The sequence below is a fragment of the Cricetulus griseus genome (genome assembly GCF_003668045.3).
Source record: "Cricetulus griseus strain 17A/GY chromosome 1 unlocalized genomic scaffold, alternate assembly CriGri-PICRH-1.0 chr1_0, whole genome shotgun sequence".
Lineage (NCBI taxonomy): Eukaryota > Metazoa > Chordata > Mammalia > Rodentia > Cricetidae > Cricetulus > Cricetulus griseus.
In genome coordinates, this window is record NW_023276806.1 from 172,631,017 (window position 1) to 172,647,217 (window position 16,201).

General features: G+C 44.5%; 1 protein-coding gene across 4 annotated transcripts in view; it reads left to right on the plus strand.

Annotated features, from left to right (window-relative positions):
* The window catches only part of Slc26a5 (solute carrier family 26 member 5), a 44,077-nt gene that overhangs the window by 22,640 nt on the left and 5,236 nt on the right, over positions 1-16,201 (plus strand). For 2 of the 4 annotated variants that reach the window (XM_035451800.1, XM_035451802.1), the window contains 8 exons: positions 7,433-7,580; positions 8,864-8,977; positions 9,709-9,786; positions 10,446-10,541; positions 10,727-10,833; positions 13,683-13,752; positions 14,811-14,903; positions 15,910-16,017. In XM_035451800.1, coding sequence (XP_035307691.1) covers positions 7,433-7,580; positions 8,864-8,977; positions 9,709-9,786; positions 10,446-10,541; positions 10,727-10,833; positions 13,683-13,752; positions 14,811-14,903; positions 15,910-16,017 — 814 coding nt within the window. Of the gene's footprint in view, positions 1-7,432; positions 7,581-8,863; positions 8,978-9,708; positions 9,787-10,445; positions 10,542-10,726; positions 10,834-13,682; positions 13,753-14,810; positions 14,904-15,909; positions 16,030-16,201 lie in introns of all 4 variants that reach the window. The other 2 variants (XM_035451799.1, XM_035451801.1) reach the window with 2 other exon arrangements.

Sequence of the window (16,201 nt, forward strand, 5' to 3'; positions counted from 1 at the left end):
CAGAGGGAAAGAAATCTGAAACTTTTTGTTTGTCTGTTTACTTGGTTTGGATTTTGGTTTTTTGAGACAAGGTTTCTTTGTGTAGCCCTGGCTGTCCTGAAACTCACTCTGTAGTCCAGGCTGGCCTTGAACTCAGAGATCCACCTGCCTCTGCCTCCAGAGTGCTGGGATTAAAGGTGTCCGCCACCTCGCCTCGCTTCAATTTTTTAATACCTTAAATCACCTTCTTATCAGGACTTTTGATCTCAGACCATTAGAACTTGCATTTACACACTTTAAAACACCATCTTACACCCTAAAGCGTCTTTTGTAGATCCTCACAACTTAAGCTTTCATGTCCTCAAACATCACATAAACTTTACACCTTTTTCTGTCCACAAGGCACCACAAGGCACAGGTGACTGATTAATAAGAGAATCACTATAAAGTGAGTTTCTTTAAATAAAGGAATAGGAAAACACTATCTAGAAATCTTTTTTGTGAGTTTATCTCTACTTTGAGGTCTTGTAGCAAGGTAAATTGTGTCTAGACCTAATTGTTGCTCTAGGAAAGTGAGGCTTGTGGTGGGTTTTACACATGGAGAAAACTGAAGAGGCAGCTGAGGCCTTGGTTGCCGCTGTGATGCTGACAAAGCTGTCACTAGCCTGGTCGTCAGTGCCATCAGAGATATGAGAAGGATAAATTTTACGGGAGTAAGCAGGAAGTACAGACCAAGCAGCTTCGGAATCTATTAGAAATGACAGAGTAGAAAGTAGAGGATGTGTAGATTGGAGCGAGTTCAGATATAAGAGATTTGGGGATCCTTTGTCTGTACAGTAGCGGTTGTAACGATTTGTAAGAATGTGGAGATCAAGTTTGCCAATTTTTTGGCCATTGATCTGTACTGAGGCCAAGTTGTTGTAATAAAGCAAGTCCATGGAGGAAGAGAGAAAGGGAGTGCAAAAGCCAAACACTGTTTGGGTATGTATGTTCCTATAAGCTCCAAAGTGGATGCAGGCTGAAGCCAGAGAAAGGAGAGAACCAGAGGTGTCCATGTGGGCACAGAAGGCTGCAGGAGTCAGAGCCATGTGAAGAGCACATGGGATTGGGGGAGCAGCAGCTGAAAAATCAGACTCTAGAATCTGGAATCAAATTCATAAACAAAATGACCAGTACATCCCTTAGGAGAGTTAGAGCAGCAGCTTGGTTTGGAGCTGCGGCTGCAGGGGAGAGCAGGTGTGTGCACTTGCAGCTGGCCTGCTCCTTTGCTTTTCCCCCTGTTCTCGCTCCGGCTCTAGCTCCCACTTCTGAAACAAACCACTTGTTAGTAGAATTTAAAAATCAGACATTTACACAGTTGAGGGGGTGAATCAATAGGGCTTGGAATGAAGAAAAAAGAAATAGGGAATGAGGAATTCTTTTCCATCCCCCAATTGCTTGGGCTAAGGGGTACTGAGGCCAGATTTGACTGGAAAAACAGATAAGTTTAGAGGCCTTGAAGTTGGATGCTAGGTGGAGCCATCGGAGGTTCTTCAGGAGAATCCCAAAGGGGAGCCAGGAGGTACAGATGACGCAGTCCTCATCGATGTGGGAGGCACGGGGAGTCCGAGGACTCGGGAGGACCGAATGGAGACGTCACAGCTGTATAGTGGGTCATCACCTCACCTTATGGGGGCCAAGGAAAGACTTGGCACCTGGCACCAGAACTTTTAAATGAAGCTGGAAACCAGAAACCAAGCTCAAAAATGAAGCCTCACTCTAGGGAAATGGTTAGAGGTGAGTTCAGCGAGACAGGGGTACCTCCTCTTGCAGAGGGGTGCCCGATGCTCAACTGTCGCTTCCTCAGATTCAGAGAAGCATTTCCAACCATAAGGGAAAACTTACCAGTTATTGGTTTGGGATGTCAGTGATCAGTAAGCTAGAAAGTGAGTCTGTTGCAGGTGGACTGTGGGATAAGAGACACAGTCCCAGTGTGGCTTAGACCCCCTAAAGGGGGAGTGTGCAGGCACCAGGAGAGCCTACTGAGTCAGCAACACTAATGTTAGGGTTGTACTAACATATATACATATGCAGTAAAGATCACACCACACAACAGATCTCATGCAAGAGATTTATTGGGTGGGGACATGACAGGGGGTGGAGGAGAGGAGAGAGATGATGGACAAGAGTAAGGGAACAAGAGAGTGGGCTGGGATAGCAGGGGGGCCCTTTAAAGGGTTTGGCAGTTGGTGATGACATGGCTACTTTGTTAAGTAGCTGGAGGCAGGCTGCAGGAGCTCCTGATTTCTAACAGTGGGGAGTGGGTATCTTCTTTTCTTTAAACCTTTTTTAAAATCTCTCCTTGAGTGACACAGGAATTACAAAAACAAAAGGCTGGAGAGATAGCTGAGAGGTTAAGAACACCAACTGCTCTTCCAGGGATCTTCAGTTCAATTCCTAACACCCACATGATGGCTCACAACCATCTATAATGAGATCTGGTGCCCTCTTCTGGCCTAAACACTGTATGCATAATAAATATATTTTAAAAAAGGCAAAAACAAAACAAAACAAAACAAAACAAAACAAAAAAACGTGACTTCTAGCCTGAGCCTTTTAGTTGTGTATCTTTGAGCAGATGGCTTCTCCTCTCGGAGCCCCATGCTTCCCATCGACTTTGTGAGTGTGGTAGCCCACACTTGTTCCTGCTATGGCTGTGACACTGCAGGAGACAACACCAGGAGGGCTGGGGTGACAGCGTGTACAGCAGGCGTCCAGGGCAGGCCAGCTAGAAAGTCCAGGGCTCATCCCAGTGGGTTTTCCAGTTTTAGTTTATATACTGGCTGCTTCTTTGCTTCCTCTATGTTACCCAATTCCATGTTTTAACATGAATTATTGCATTTACATTTAATGGAAAAGAGTGACCAACCACCTCTGCCTGACCCTTCCTGAGCCTGGCCAATCTTCTCTGGCCATCTCTCTCACTGTGTGTCTCTTTATTTCTATATTTACAGTAATATTCCTCTCTCTCTCTCTCTTCCTCTCTCTCTCTGTCTCCACCCTCTCTTCTCCAAAACAACTGAGCCAGACATCTGCCCAGATGTTGGGCACTGGGGGAAGCTGTCTTGTTCCGTCAGGCTGTGCCCAGCCAGGATTCTCCAGGGAGGCAGAGAGGCACAGACTGCTCTCACATGGGAACCACCCGCCACTGAGCCAGTACTTTAGGCAAAGTTTCCAATTGTAAACATCAGAACAGAAAATCAGTTTCATGAGCATGTTTTTTAAAAATAATGACTCAGGACAAAACCATAACAAGGCAATAATTTCATTTTCAATTTAGACTGAGAATTTGTAAAAATACTTCATATCCACTATCCAATACCCCAGTTGAGGTTTGTAGTAACCCTATTAACAGTGTGTGTGTGTGTGTGTGTGTGTGTGTGTGTGTGTGTGTATTATCCCTGTTTTTTGTAAAGCTATCCTCATTTATTCAGTAGTTGTTTACTGAATGCCTACCATGTGTCTGGGACATGGCAGTTACAAACAAAACAAACACATAAACAAAAATGCTCTTGCCCTCTGAGAGCTTTGTGACCTGCAGGACACCAAAAGCCAACCAGCAAAGACAGGTTGTGAGAGAGTAGAAAGACTGCAGGCTGCTGTGTCAGGAAGGGTTCCAGGGAACCCTTCCAGGTCTCAGAGACTTAAGTGAGCTGCCCCAGGGACTAGCCCCGGAGTTGGTCCTCTGACACGAATTTTGTATTCTTTCCATTACCTCATACTGACTCTCTAACAGTGAGTCCTGTGATAAACATTAGTCTTTGATTAGAGTCAACAGATAAAGCTATTTGGTTACTCTTTACAAATAATTAAATGAGAAAGAGTAACGTAGATTTCTCCATGTTTATTTTAACAAAACAAAAATATGCTGGTAGGTTAACATCCGTGCCCCTGAAACTCCTCCTTGAAGCCTCCTCTTCCCTACGGCACTGTCCAAGGGTGGGCTGTCCTCCTTCCACCTATGGGAGTTAAACTTTAAAAGGAAGACAGTAATTTTACCTTCTGAAGCTTGGCTACCTGGAAAACTTATCCTCTTGAAACTTACTCAAAAGCAAGCAGCAGTTCAAACGTGGTGTCATGCACACATACTCGAAGCATGTGGGAGGCTGCGGTAGAGGGAAGACAAGCGTGAGGCCAGCCTGGGCTACACAGTGAGCTGGAGCCAGCCTGGACTAACAGCTGGGGGCGGGCTGACATCTTTCCTCATGGCATCTCCAGCAGAACAGCCAACTCCTTATACATGATTTACTCAGAGGGGAAGAAGAGGATTTCCCAAGCCATGTTAGGCCTCAAGTGCATCACTTATTCTACATTCTGTCAGTCAAATGTGTAACTTCTTTTGGAGCGCTATGACCAAAGTACCTAATAGGTGAAAAAGAACCAGAAACAGAAATAAAGCAGTGCTGGTCCGTGTTGCTCAGTTTCAGAGAGATTTGGTCATCCTAGCAGGGAAGGCAAGGTGGAGGACCCGCACTGTCATGGTAGCAGGAGAATGCATTAACTCAACCCGGAAGCCGAGAGCCAGGGGTACAGATGACCTTCAAGGTCCTTCCCCTATTAACCTGTTCCTCTATCCAGGCCAACCTCATAAAGGCTCATGGCCTTCCAAGAAGTGCCAGGAACTGGGGACCAAGGTTTCAAAACATGTGCTATGGAGACATTGCATAGTCAAACCATCACAGTTTCTTGCACGGTCTCCTGCAGGGAAACCGACCTGGCTACACATTGCTTGGTATCACAAGGTTTCCTCTAGAATTTTAGTGGAAGCCCCATTGATCAGTCACTATTGTATTCTGGATGTCCATAAAACCAGCACCATATGCTTAACACCAAACGGTGCTGCAGGCCTTAAGTAATAGCTAGGGTTGGATGACCCATAGCAGCAGTGGCCTGTGAGTGCCTGTACAGCTGGACTTGTAAAACATTTTCCCAGACAGCCTTTTTCTGAAGGGCACCCCTTCATCTTTCCCTTGGAAATGGAAGTTTCAAATAAATTTGTATTCTTACACTCGGAGCCTCCAGGGAAAGGGGTCTCACTCTCAAGGCAGCTTTCCTATTGTCCCGCCTCATGGTCCCTGGCTTCTATTTAATGGCGAGAATCTCTTTACCAACATGCTTTATCCGGAACATCCCTAAACATGCTCTCTGTCTTTTCCTGGCCAGCCTGCTCATTTGTTTATCTAAATTCTCACTACCTGGCTGAAAGAAGCAAGTAGTAGCCACACCACAGTTGAAAAGTTACACTGTCTTGAAGTTTCCTCCACCAAATCAACTAGCCCATTGCTTTTTCCTTCCTCCTCACTTATATTTTCAGGACATGGACCCAAGTGTCCAGTTTCTTTGCCAAACATAACACAAACCACCTGTAGCCTGACTCTCATTAAAGATCTTGTTCCCATCTGAGTGCGGTCTTCATCTTCACATTTCTGTCTACATTTTGGACTTCCAAACTTCCAGAAGAACCAACCAAGAAACTCTTGTTAGTGTTCTAGGGTTATCACACCCACATCTTTAAACTCTTCCATATTCCTCCTCAAAGTCAGTTCTAAGGACCTGAGAAGTACAGAATCAGGTCTGTCACAGTGACAACCCCATTTCTTGCATACTTTATAACTATGACCAAATTACCTGGAAGAAACAATGTAAGGAAGCAGAGAATTGTTTTGTTCCTTTCAGTTCATCATAGTGGGACAGGTATGGCAAACTGGCTCCATCCACAGCAGCAGGAACATGAGACAGTAGCGTCTAACACCATGGATGAGGAAGCAGAGAGCCCCGGCCAGAACCTGGAGTGGAGATAGCTTTCAAAGGCCTGTCCCTACTGACCTACCTCTGTTGACCAGGCCTCACTCCTAAAGGCTCCATATCTTTCAAAATAGTGCCACAAATGGGGCATGAGTGTTCAGAACACGTGCCTGTGGGAGACATTACATATACAAGTCAAAAGAGCAGATCTGAAGGCCAGCCTGGATTCGGTAAGAGACACATCTAGATGGATAAAGCAATTGTACCTGCAAGTGTGAGAGAGATAGCTGGCAGCTGAGTCTGAAGCTAACTACTCTGCTTATCAACATGTACTCATAAATAAATAGACCTTGAAGGGCTCAGAAAGTGGCAGTTGACTGGTAAAATATCCCAGGGTCACTTTCTTGAACTCATTTCAAAACATATTCTGCGCTGGTATCCTGTATTCCAAGCCTAAATCAGCTGCTAGGCTGTCTGTCTTTGTAGTCAGACCTCTAGGTTTGTCTTTCTGGTCTACCTTGGAAAAAAATCACTTCACATCTGAAAGTATCCTTTTTTTAACCTATAATTTGGAATATTGGTGGCACATCTGAAATAGTCCTGTTGAAAGGAAGGAGAGAGAGGGTTTATGTAAAAATTAACCTAGCCTTAACAGGCATCATGTCCCCTCCCCTTCCTTCCATCTCTTTCCTTACCCTAGGATTTGAAATGTCCTTCTGACCTTGTGTCATTTCCAGAAATGAAGACATTTCTGGAAAAAGACAAGTTATTCATGCTCTTGTATTCTTGATGGAAGAACTGATTGGACTTACACAGTTGTGACCCTGTGCCTTGTCTGTGAAGTCGGGGCTGTAGTGGTGCCTCATTCACAGTCCATGAAAAATGGTTAAGTCAGCATAGAACCCAGCAGAGAGGAACACACACACACACACACACACACACACACACACACACACACACACACGAGACAACATAATAATCGGCTTATATAGCAAGTAAGTGAACACTACGCTACAATTACTTAGCCCAGTGCCTTGAATTGAGCAAGATGCCTCTGCAAACCCCCACTGTCACTTCCCTATAACACTGTAGGGACTCCCTACCGAGTTACTTTTAGGACAGGTATTCCAAACTACAAGCTGAAAGGTTCCAGAAGTCACACCTTGGCTTCTCCAGTTTCATGCGAGGCCCAAGGAGTAGTTTCTTCTCTTTTCCATGTTAGATCTGGACTGAAGGGACAGTGACACAGGACGAGCAGAGGGGAGAAGTGAGTATGTTGCCAGGCCAGCAGTTCTCCACAGAAGCAGGGCTCATCCGAAACTCTCGGCACCACAAGCCTGGTCAGATGTCTGTGGCATCTGAACACTCCACCAACATGGCTTCATCCTAATCTCACATACACCAGCCGCCAGGTATGAGGGTACTCTGCTATAAATTCCTCACTTAGCACCTGATCTATACAGATAACCCATCCCATAGAAAGCCAGTACAGACCAGGAAAGAACTTGGGCAGCAGGAGGACCCTTCTTATTGCCACATAAGAACCAACAAGTACCTGAGCACTGGTCACCTCTTTTGCAGATAATGCCACTCCCATGCTCTGCTCCACTCTGCATGTTTACCCCCCAGTGCTCACAGCTCTTGAGTTAAAGTCACTTCCGCTTTTCAGACTACTTCCTCCCGCCAACCCGGACACCAGCCTCTTCCACCTCGTGTATGTGGACGCCATTGCCATAGCCATCGTTGGATTTTCAGTGACCATCTCCATGGCCAAAACCTTGGCAAATAAGCATGGCTACCAGGTTGATGGCAACCAGGTAAAAATCATCTGTTTCTATGGATATTTCACTGGGGTGCAAGCACCAAGCTCTGCTGGAGACGGCAAAGGGACTAGCTTAGTAGAAAAGCCTTTATTCCAGGGATGGACATAATTGAAGCATCTATTTATCTGACACTGCAATATACTCCTCTCTTTCCTCCATCCCTTCCTCTCTCCCTCCCTCCCTCCCGCCCTCCCTCCCCCTTTTTCTTCTTTCTCTCTTTCTTCCACCGCTGTTGCACACAAGTTCTCACACTGAAGCTAACCTGGAATTCTTTATGTGGTCCAGGATGGCCTCAAACTCACAATTCTCCTGCTCTGCTTTTCTCTTTGCTGCCTTCTTTCATAATTGGGTAAATTGGGTATTGAATCCAAGCTGAAATTGGGTATTGAATCCAAACACTGCAATCTTGCTATAGTGTCTATTTTAACGCAGTGCATTTTTTCACATTTTATGGCAGATTCTTCTCATATATCACAAAATAACAAATCTTAGCATAGAATGAGAATCCTTTCTGAGGAAGTCAAGCAAATACGTCTCTTTTTTATTTATTTAATTTTTTGAAACAGAGTCTCATTATGTGTCTCTGGCTTGCCTGGAACTCTCTGTAGACCAAGTTAGCCTCAAACTCAGAGATCCACTTGCCTCTGCCCGCCCCCCCAGTGCTGGGATTAAGGGTGTGTACCACTACACCCAGCTAGCAGATACTTTCTCTTTACACAATGGCATACTGATTAGAAGCATGGTCTCTCTGTGTAGCTAGCCTCAGCCTCTAGAGTGCTGGGGTTACAGGGCATGGACCACTCCCTTGTACCTGTATGTGTCTATAAAGGAACCAGATGTTCCACACTTATATAAAATCAACCTAGAAATTCCAAAGTAGCACTTAGAGCAGGACTCACAGGTCCTAAGAAGGCACTGGCATGCATTCCTTCATGAGCAACAGGCCAGACATCTAAAAGATGGCAATAATCATGCATCTAGAACTTTCTCTTTTGAAAAGTGTTTTCTCAGTTTTTGCAGCCTTTTTTAAAAGCACTGCTTGTGTAGAAAGAGGGTTTAGGAAACAGGGAGCAGGTAGGAATCACAGCATTTATCTCCAACATAGTTAAAATCCAGTTTTCCTCCCACTATACAATATGCCCTAATTCCAACTTTGAACCGATGCAAAGTAAGGGGATTGACAGCCTGCACCACAGAAGGTATGTATCTAACACACACTGTGCTCCTCCCTAAGAGTGATCTCGCTGACACCTTTGCTTTGTTCCCACATGGAAAAGGAGCTCATCGCCTTGGGGATCTGCAACTCCATCGGATCTCTCTTCCAGACCTTCTCAATTTCATGCTCCTTGTCTCGGAGCCTTGTTCAGGAGGGGACAGGAGGGAAGACACAGGTGTGTGCCCAACAGTCCTCTAAGAACTGGTGAGCTGGGTGCTGATTAGATGTCAATCTCTTGATTCTGTTCTGATTCCAAATAAAGCTACTCTGCCTGCAGATACATGCTTCAGTGAGCTGTGTCTCAGTGAAAGGCATGATTGGTGGAAGCCAATCACACACACACACACACACACACACACACACACACACACAGAGAGAGAGAGAATCTATAGAAAAGAGGTATATTCTCCGGTTAAATTGGAAGTTATATTGCTACCGTGCACCTTAAATATTCAGACACGAGCTTTTTCTGCAAGCCCTGGACTGAGTGTGGCCATGAGGCTAGCTCCATCCCTTAGAATGTTGACACAATGATGGAAGTGCCTTTCATTTTCAGTTTTAAAAACCGAAATCATGGCATGTAGCTACCATATTGGACAGCAAATGCTAGTCCCAACTCTTCTGTTCCTGGGTCTCAGGTTGGCAACCAATACCAATGTCATTCTCCACCTCTGACAAGAGCATTTGGCCAGTTCAGTTCTGCTTAAAAGCTGTAAGAGGAGGGGGCAAGAGGTATAGGTCAGAGGTGATGAGCTAGTGTTGTAAGTCCATGTAATGTTTTAGAAGACTTCTTTAAATCAGTATATTCTTGATTTTCCCATGGTGAAAATAGCCAAGAGTACGTCATCCTGTGCCTACTTTTGACTCTGGTCTAAACGCCCCTTCCATGTGTCCTCTCTCACCCAGCTTGCAGGTTGTCTGGCCTCGTTAATGATTCTACTGGTCATATTAGCCACAGGATTCCTCTTTGAGTCACTGCCCCAGGTGTGTAGTGTGGGCTTGATGGGAGGGGTTTCATTCTATTCTGCTCATGTTTTTGTGACTATCTTGGAGGGTTGTTTTTGTTGTTGATGTTGTTTTTTGTTTGTTTGTTTGTTTTTCTGTAACTTCATCAGGGTGGTATGGGAAAGGGCCATGGAGAGGACCAGATCCTGTCCATCACCTACTGATAGTTGAATAGTCTTGACTTTCTGGTCAGTTTCCTTATCTGCAAAGGAACTTTTGGCTTGACTGACCCTGGCCCCCCCAGACACCTTCTTTGACCTTCCATTTTCATTAAAATTCTGAGACCTACAGAAGGACATTTACTTGCTGATTGCATTTAATCTAAGAGAAATCAGGAAAACATGAAGTAATATGGTGAGAGACCATAGATGAAATAATTCTTGTAGTCACAAATTTTATTCTGGGCCTCTTGGCTGCCATGCAGACTTCCTGATAGGACATATACCTGAGTTTCCTGGGCCAATTTTAAATGAGCAAATGCTGGAAGTCCTGGTGCCCATGGCTTCAAAGGTGCCCTGAGTGCCCCATAAAGATAGGTAGGTCAATGGGGTGGGAACGGCAGGAGAAGCCAGTGAGGCCAGCAGAGAAGGCCCTGTGGCCATGGCTGAAGATGCATGAGTGACTGTACCGTGTTGCAGGCTGTGCTCTCCGCCATTGTGATCGTCAACTTGAAAGGAATGTTTATGCAGTTCTCAGATCTGCCCTTCTTCTGGAGAACCAGCAAAATAGAGCTGGTAAGTAAATACAGCTGCCAGTTACAGGTCAGCAGCTCCAGTGGTGTGAGTAAAACGTGAGAAAGATATTAATGCACGTAAATGCTGTGTTAGTCTGGCGAGGCGTGCATGTGTGTGCATGTATGTGTGCATCCCTCATGGAACTGTTAACATGGTTCTCCAGAAGCATTTCAACTTCTCTTTAGACCATCTGGCTCACCACCTTCGTGTCTTCCCTATTCCTGGGGCTGGACTATGGGCTGATTACTGCCGTGATCATTGCCCTGCTGACTGTGATCTACAGAACACAGAGGTGAGTGTCTGGCTGAAATTATAATGTGACCGGAAGGAGAACCTCATGGTAGGATACATATTGGGCATGTTCAAGGCCCTGAATTCAAGCCCCAACACTTGAAAGGGGTGGGGGGATAAAAACAACCCCACACTGTTGTGTCAGATGCTCTGCTACATCACAGCTAAAGAAGATCCAGCAACGGTCCGTCGTGTTCTCAGAGTATGCTTCCCACCCTCATTCCTGCTGGGCCCGACACAGGCAGGCATTGGCTTGTTTGCCCTCTTTTGAGTTAATCACAGTAGAGCAACAACAGGGTGCAAACAGACACTTAGTTTCACAGGTTTCTAGCTGCCCTCCACTTTGAGCCACTGAGCCCTGTTATCCCTTCTTCCTGGTGGGAAACTGAGTCCATTGAGGAAGGTATAAAATAACCTTTCAAAACAAGAATTTTACATCATGAGAATAAGGGGTGCAGTGATGTAGGCACACTCCAATGGTACCACTGGCTCAGTTTAGGGCAGCACCCTTCCCATCTGTAATACAAAGGTCAGTCTACCTGTAGTTACAAGTCACATAGTGGTCCTTTGGGTCTGAGAGGCCCCTTGGGTGGGAGGATTGAGGGATGTTAACCCTTCACCTGCAGAATACCGGATGCTCCTGATCTCTAGGTAGGAAGTGAACATTTCCATTGTTGAAATGACATAAAAGAAAGATGCTAAGAACACATGGTCTAATTTGGGAGTGGAATTAACTACTTGTATTAACAAATTTTAACACTGTTGTCCATTTTTCTCTTTTTACATTTTATGTGTAGAAGTATTTTTGTCTGCATGTATATGTGTGCACTGTGTGCATGCCCAGTGCCTATGGAGATCAGAGAAGGGTGTTGGATCCCTTGGAATTGGAATTGTAGACAGTTGTGAGCTGACTTGTAGGTTCTGGGAATTGAACCTGGGTCCTCTAGAGAGAAGCTAGTGCTCTTAACCACTGAGCATCTCCGGTGCCCCATTGTCCATTTTTCTTAACAAAGTTTTCCCCCCACTGTTATACAGTCTCTTATTAGAATACAGAGGAATTCTCTGTTTCTCGGAGCTCTCGTAAATGATGTGCTTAAAGATACCTAAGGATCTCAGGGTGTAGCTCAGGGGTGGGGCATGACCCAGCCCAGTCCTCAGCTCCAAAACTAACAAGATCCATGTCCTCCGACAAACAGAGGAATAGAGTCTGAAATGTAGAGGTTTTTGTGATTTCTTATCAAGGTTGTTCTTTAATGATATACTCTGTCTCCCTCAAATAACTAGACTTGAGTTTATGTCCCATCCTTTCTGGTTTTCCTGGAATTTTGCAGGTTGGCATTTGGGAGCCCGTCACTCAAAACACCTGTTTGTTCTCAGTTGCTTCTTATTCTATAACTAGGGCACACTTCCATGGGTCAGCTACTAGGCATCAGTGCCTGTGTTGTCTTAGCCAGGATTTCTATTGCTGTGATGAAGCACCATGACCATAAAGCAAGTTGGGGAGGAAAGGGTTTATTTGGCTTACACTTCTTCACTGTAGTCCATCAATGAAGGAAGTCAGGACAGGAACTCACACCGGGCAAGAACCTGGGGGCAAGAGTTGATGCAGAGACTATGGAGGGGTGCTGCTTACTGATTTGATCACCATGGCTTGCTCAGCCTGCTTTCCTCTAGGACCCAGGACCACCAGCCCAGGGATGGTCCTGCCCACAATGGGCTGGGCCCTCTCCAACTTATCACTAATTAAGAAAATGACTTACCTACAGCGTGATCTCACGGAGGCATTTTCTCAATTGCTGTCCTCTCCTTTCGGATGACTCTGAAAGGACGTAAGACTATCAGGTTGACATAAAACTATCCAGAGCGGGTATGCTCCCAGCACTCAGGTTCCCTCAGAGCACCGCCCAGAAGAGAAATCATTCAACAAACTACCCCTAAGCATCTTTTCCATGAACTGCAGGTACTATTGATGCAATGGAGTCTTCCCTTCACCCTTCACAGGCTCATAGTTGAGTCGGCTTTGTAAATCGTGATAAGTAATTATAGTCTTCCTTGAGCTGATACTTGTTAAGAGTTTGCTGTGCTACCACAGACAAACTAGGCTCTCAAGCTGGTGTAGTCAATAAGACACTGTCCTTCCCTTCTATGTGTTGGTCTCCTGAGGGTGATAGACATGTAATGGTGGAAATACTAATGTGGACAATGATACTGAAATAGGAGTGGCAGTAAGTGATTATAGTTATGATACTTACAAGTCTAGCACATTGTAGAGATCAATGCTTTATGTCGTTCCATCCATACAGCCCAATGACTGTTAGCATCCCCATCCGGCACATGTAGAAATTTAGTCCTGGGGTGACTGAGGAACTTACACAAGTCACAGCATGGGATGAGGAAATGATTTAAATATGTTTTTTCAGGGATCTAGAGGCTGGATCTTTTTGTTTGTTTTGTTTTGTTTATGGTTTTTGAGACAGGGTTTCTCTATGTGTAGCCCTGGCTGTTCTGGGACTCACTTTGCAGACCAGGCTGGCCTTGAACTCACAGAGATCTGCCTGCCTCTGCCTCCTGAGTGAGTGCTGCATACCACCACCCAGCTTTAGAGGCTGGTTCTTAGGAATTTTATCATCTTCATAAAATTAGAACATAAAGTTATGCAGGCTGCAGTAGGTCTATCAGGCTGTGATAATCAGCAAATAAAACATATATAGCCTTGTTCCTGGCCTCCAGTGATCTCTGTTGGAATCTCGAGAATCTAAGCCTGCATAGAAAGAGTGTCCAAGCACTCTGGGGGTCAGGGTTACCCTTTCCTCATTTGCCTGTTGAACTGCTTGTTCCTTCTCTCTACAGTCCGAGCTACAAAGTCCTGGGGCAGCTCCCTGACACGGATGTGTACATTGACATAGATGCATATGAGGAGGTAGGACCTTTTTCTAATACCTTGGATGAGTGTGAGCATGTGATGGAAGTGGCTGAGTAACGTTTCCACCCGTGGTGAAGGAGAGAAGGGAAGGGAGGCCTAGTGAGTGATGTGAAAGCACAGCTTCCATTCACTGTTTGGACTCAGTTTTGTACTTTATTAATACCTAGCGTACCTAGGGCATATTAATTCATTCAAGAGCACCTTACTTCCTGGTGCTCACTTTTAATGAGGATGGGTATATAGAGTACCCCTTATAAAAACACTGAAGTTGATGATGCTTTGTATGCAAATGGCTTTCTCTTGGTGAGTTTAAACCAATGGACAAATACCAGTTTTAATCATGTTAAGATCTAGGTGGTGGGATAACGGCATTCTCCCACTTCATCTTTAACAGTTAAAATTATAGCCTCAGAGCTCCTTGATTTTAATGTTTTTTGTCATCTATAGGATCTCAAAGGCTTTACAAAATCTTTGAAAACCATTTCATTTGTTTTCTGCTTGGGGGAAAAAAAAACTGAGATTCACTATAACGTGTTGGTAAATGAGTGTGGTGTTAGGATAGATATTTTTCTGCTAAATCACTAAACTCTAAATAGCAATGTTGGGTTCCATGACTTCCTGAGAAAATATTCACTCTGCTTTATTTGAGTTGAATTGTGGCTCAAACCAGGTGTTCACCTCATTTGCCTGCAGTTTCTGCCTGGCAATTCTCGCTTTCTTTTCTCTTTTGGGTGGTTTTTTTTTTTTTTTTTTTTTTCAGCTCTTCCTTGTGGTTAATGTGTTTTTTGTTTTGTTTTGTTTTGTTTTGTTTTGTTTTTTGTGAATCAAAGACTATCTTGTAAAGTAAGTAGCAGGCTGTGTTTTCTAAGTTTTCATGTGAGGTGTGGCCATCAGTGCTGTGGTCCCTGGCCCCTGGTGAGGAATATAATTTTATCTAAACATGGTGAGAGGCCCTTCACACTTTGTGTTCATCTTCATGTTGGAGGAGGGAGCTGACTGCAATGTTGATTCTGAAATATACCCAGTGTTAAAATCATCATTGTTTTACCTCTCAGGTGAAAGAAATTCCTGGAATAAAAATATTCCAAATAAATGCCCCAATTTACTATGCAAACAGTGACTTGTATAGCAACGCATTAAAAAGAAAGGTGAGCTTTTTGTTTATTCATTAAGAGCAATAAATAAAAATAAAAACAGTTAATTAACATTTGATTCTTTCTGAGGAGGGCATTGTGGGTTGAAAGAGATTAAAGGGTCACTCCTCCACCTCAGTATACCTGAAATACACAGAAAATTTACTATTTAAATGTTTGTTTTCTTTCTTTCTGATTTTTATTTTTGTTTTTCAAGACAGGGTTTCTTTATGTTACCCTGAATATCCTGGAACTCACTCTGTAGACCTCTTGAACTCAAGAGATCTACCTGCCTCTGTCTCCCCAGTGCTGGGATTAAAAGTGTGCGCCACCACCGCCTGGTTATTTTAAACATTTGTAAAGTACCATCCAGTGTCTGGCATTGAGTACATTCCCATGGCATCCAGTGTCTGGCATTAAGAACACTCCCATGGTTAAGCAATCATTACTGCTATTCATTACTTTGTCATATGTAATCATTACCTTTTTAAAGAAAGGAAAAGGCAATCTTACTTTAAGGCCCCTGTGGGTCATGACTAAAACTTAATCTCCAGTACCCAAAAAGACAAGTTTAAGAATCTAAGAATTTTATATTTGGTAAATACCACTGTATAGTTTTTTTCAGTTCTTTAATGTCCACTAGTCTTTTTTCCCCTCCCTTTTGGTTTTTCAAGACAGGTTTTCTCTGTAGCTTTGGAGCTTGTCCTGGAGCTTACTCTGTAGACCAGGCTGGCCTTGAACTCACAGAGATCCACCTGTCTCTGCCTCCCAAGTACTGGGAATAAAGGCAGGTTCCACCACCACCCAGCAGTGTCTGCTGGTCTTGAATAAAGAGTCTGACCAAGACAAACAACTAGTGGTTGTAACTCAGTTCAGGGCATCTGAGGGAAAGGAAGAACAAAGGTTGGGGTGATAACGTGGCACGGAAGACAGTTGGCCAGGGGAGAGCTGAAGATGTAGTGGCATTTGGGTGGGTCCTTGGGAGCTATGCAATGATGCTGCGTACATTGTCTTTGTAAAGACTGGAGTGAATCCAGCACTCATAATGGGAGCAAGACGGAAGGCCATGAGGAAGTATGCGAAGGAAGTTGGAAATGCCAATGTGGCCAATGCGACTGTTGTCAAAGTGGTAAATGAGCTTGTCATTTCTCTTTTTCTCTTGATCTGCATGTCCTGTATCTTCCCGAGTCCATGGGTAAGGCACTAGGTTTCCTCTGTGTGTTCTGAGTCTGTGACAAAGCTGGGTGTGCTGGGTCATGTCAGGAGGCAGAGGCCAGCCTACGATGAATGAGACCCTGTCTCAAAGACAAAGC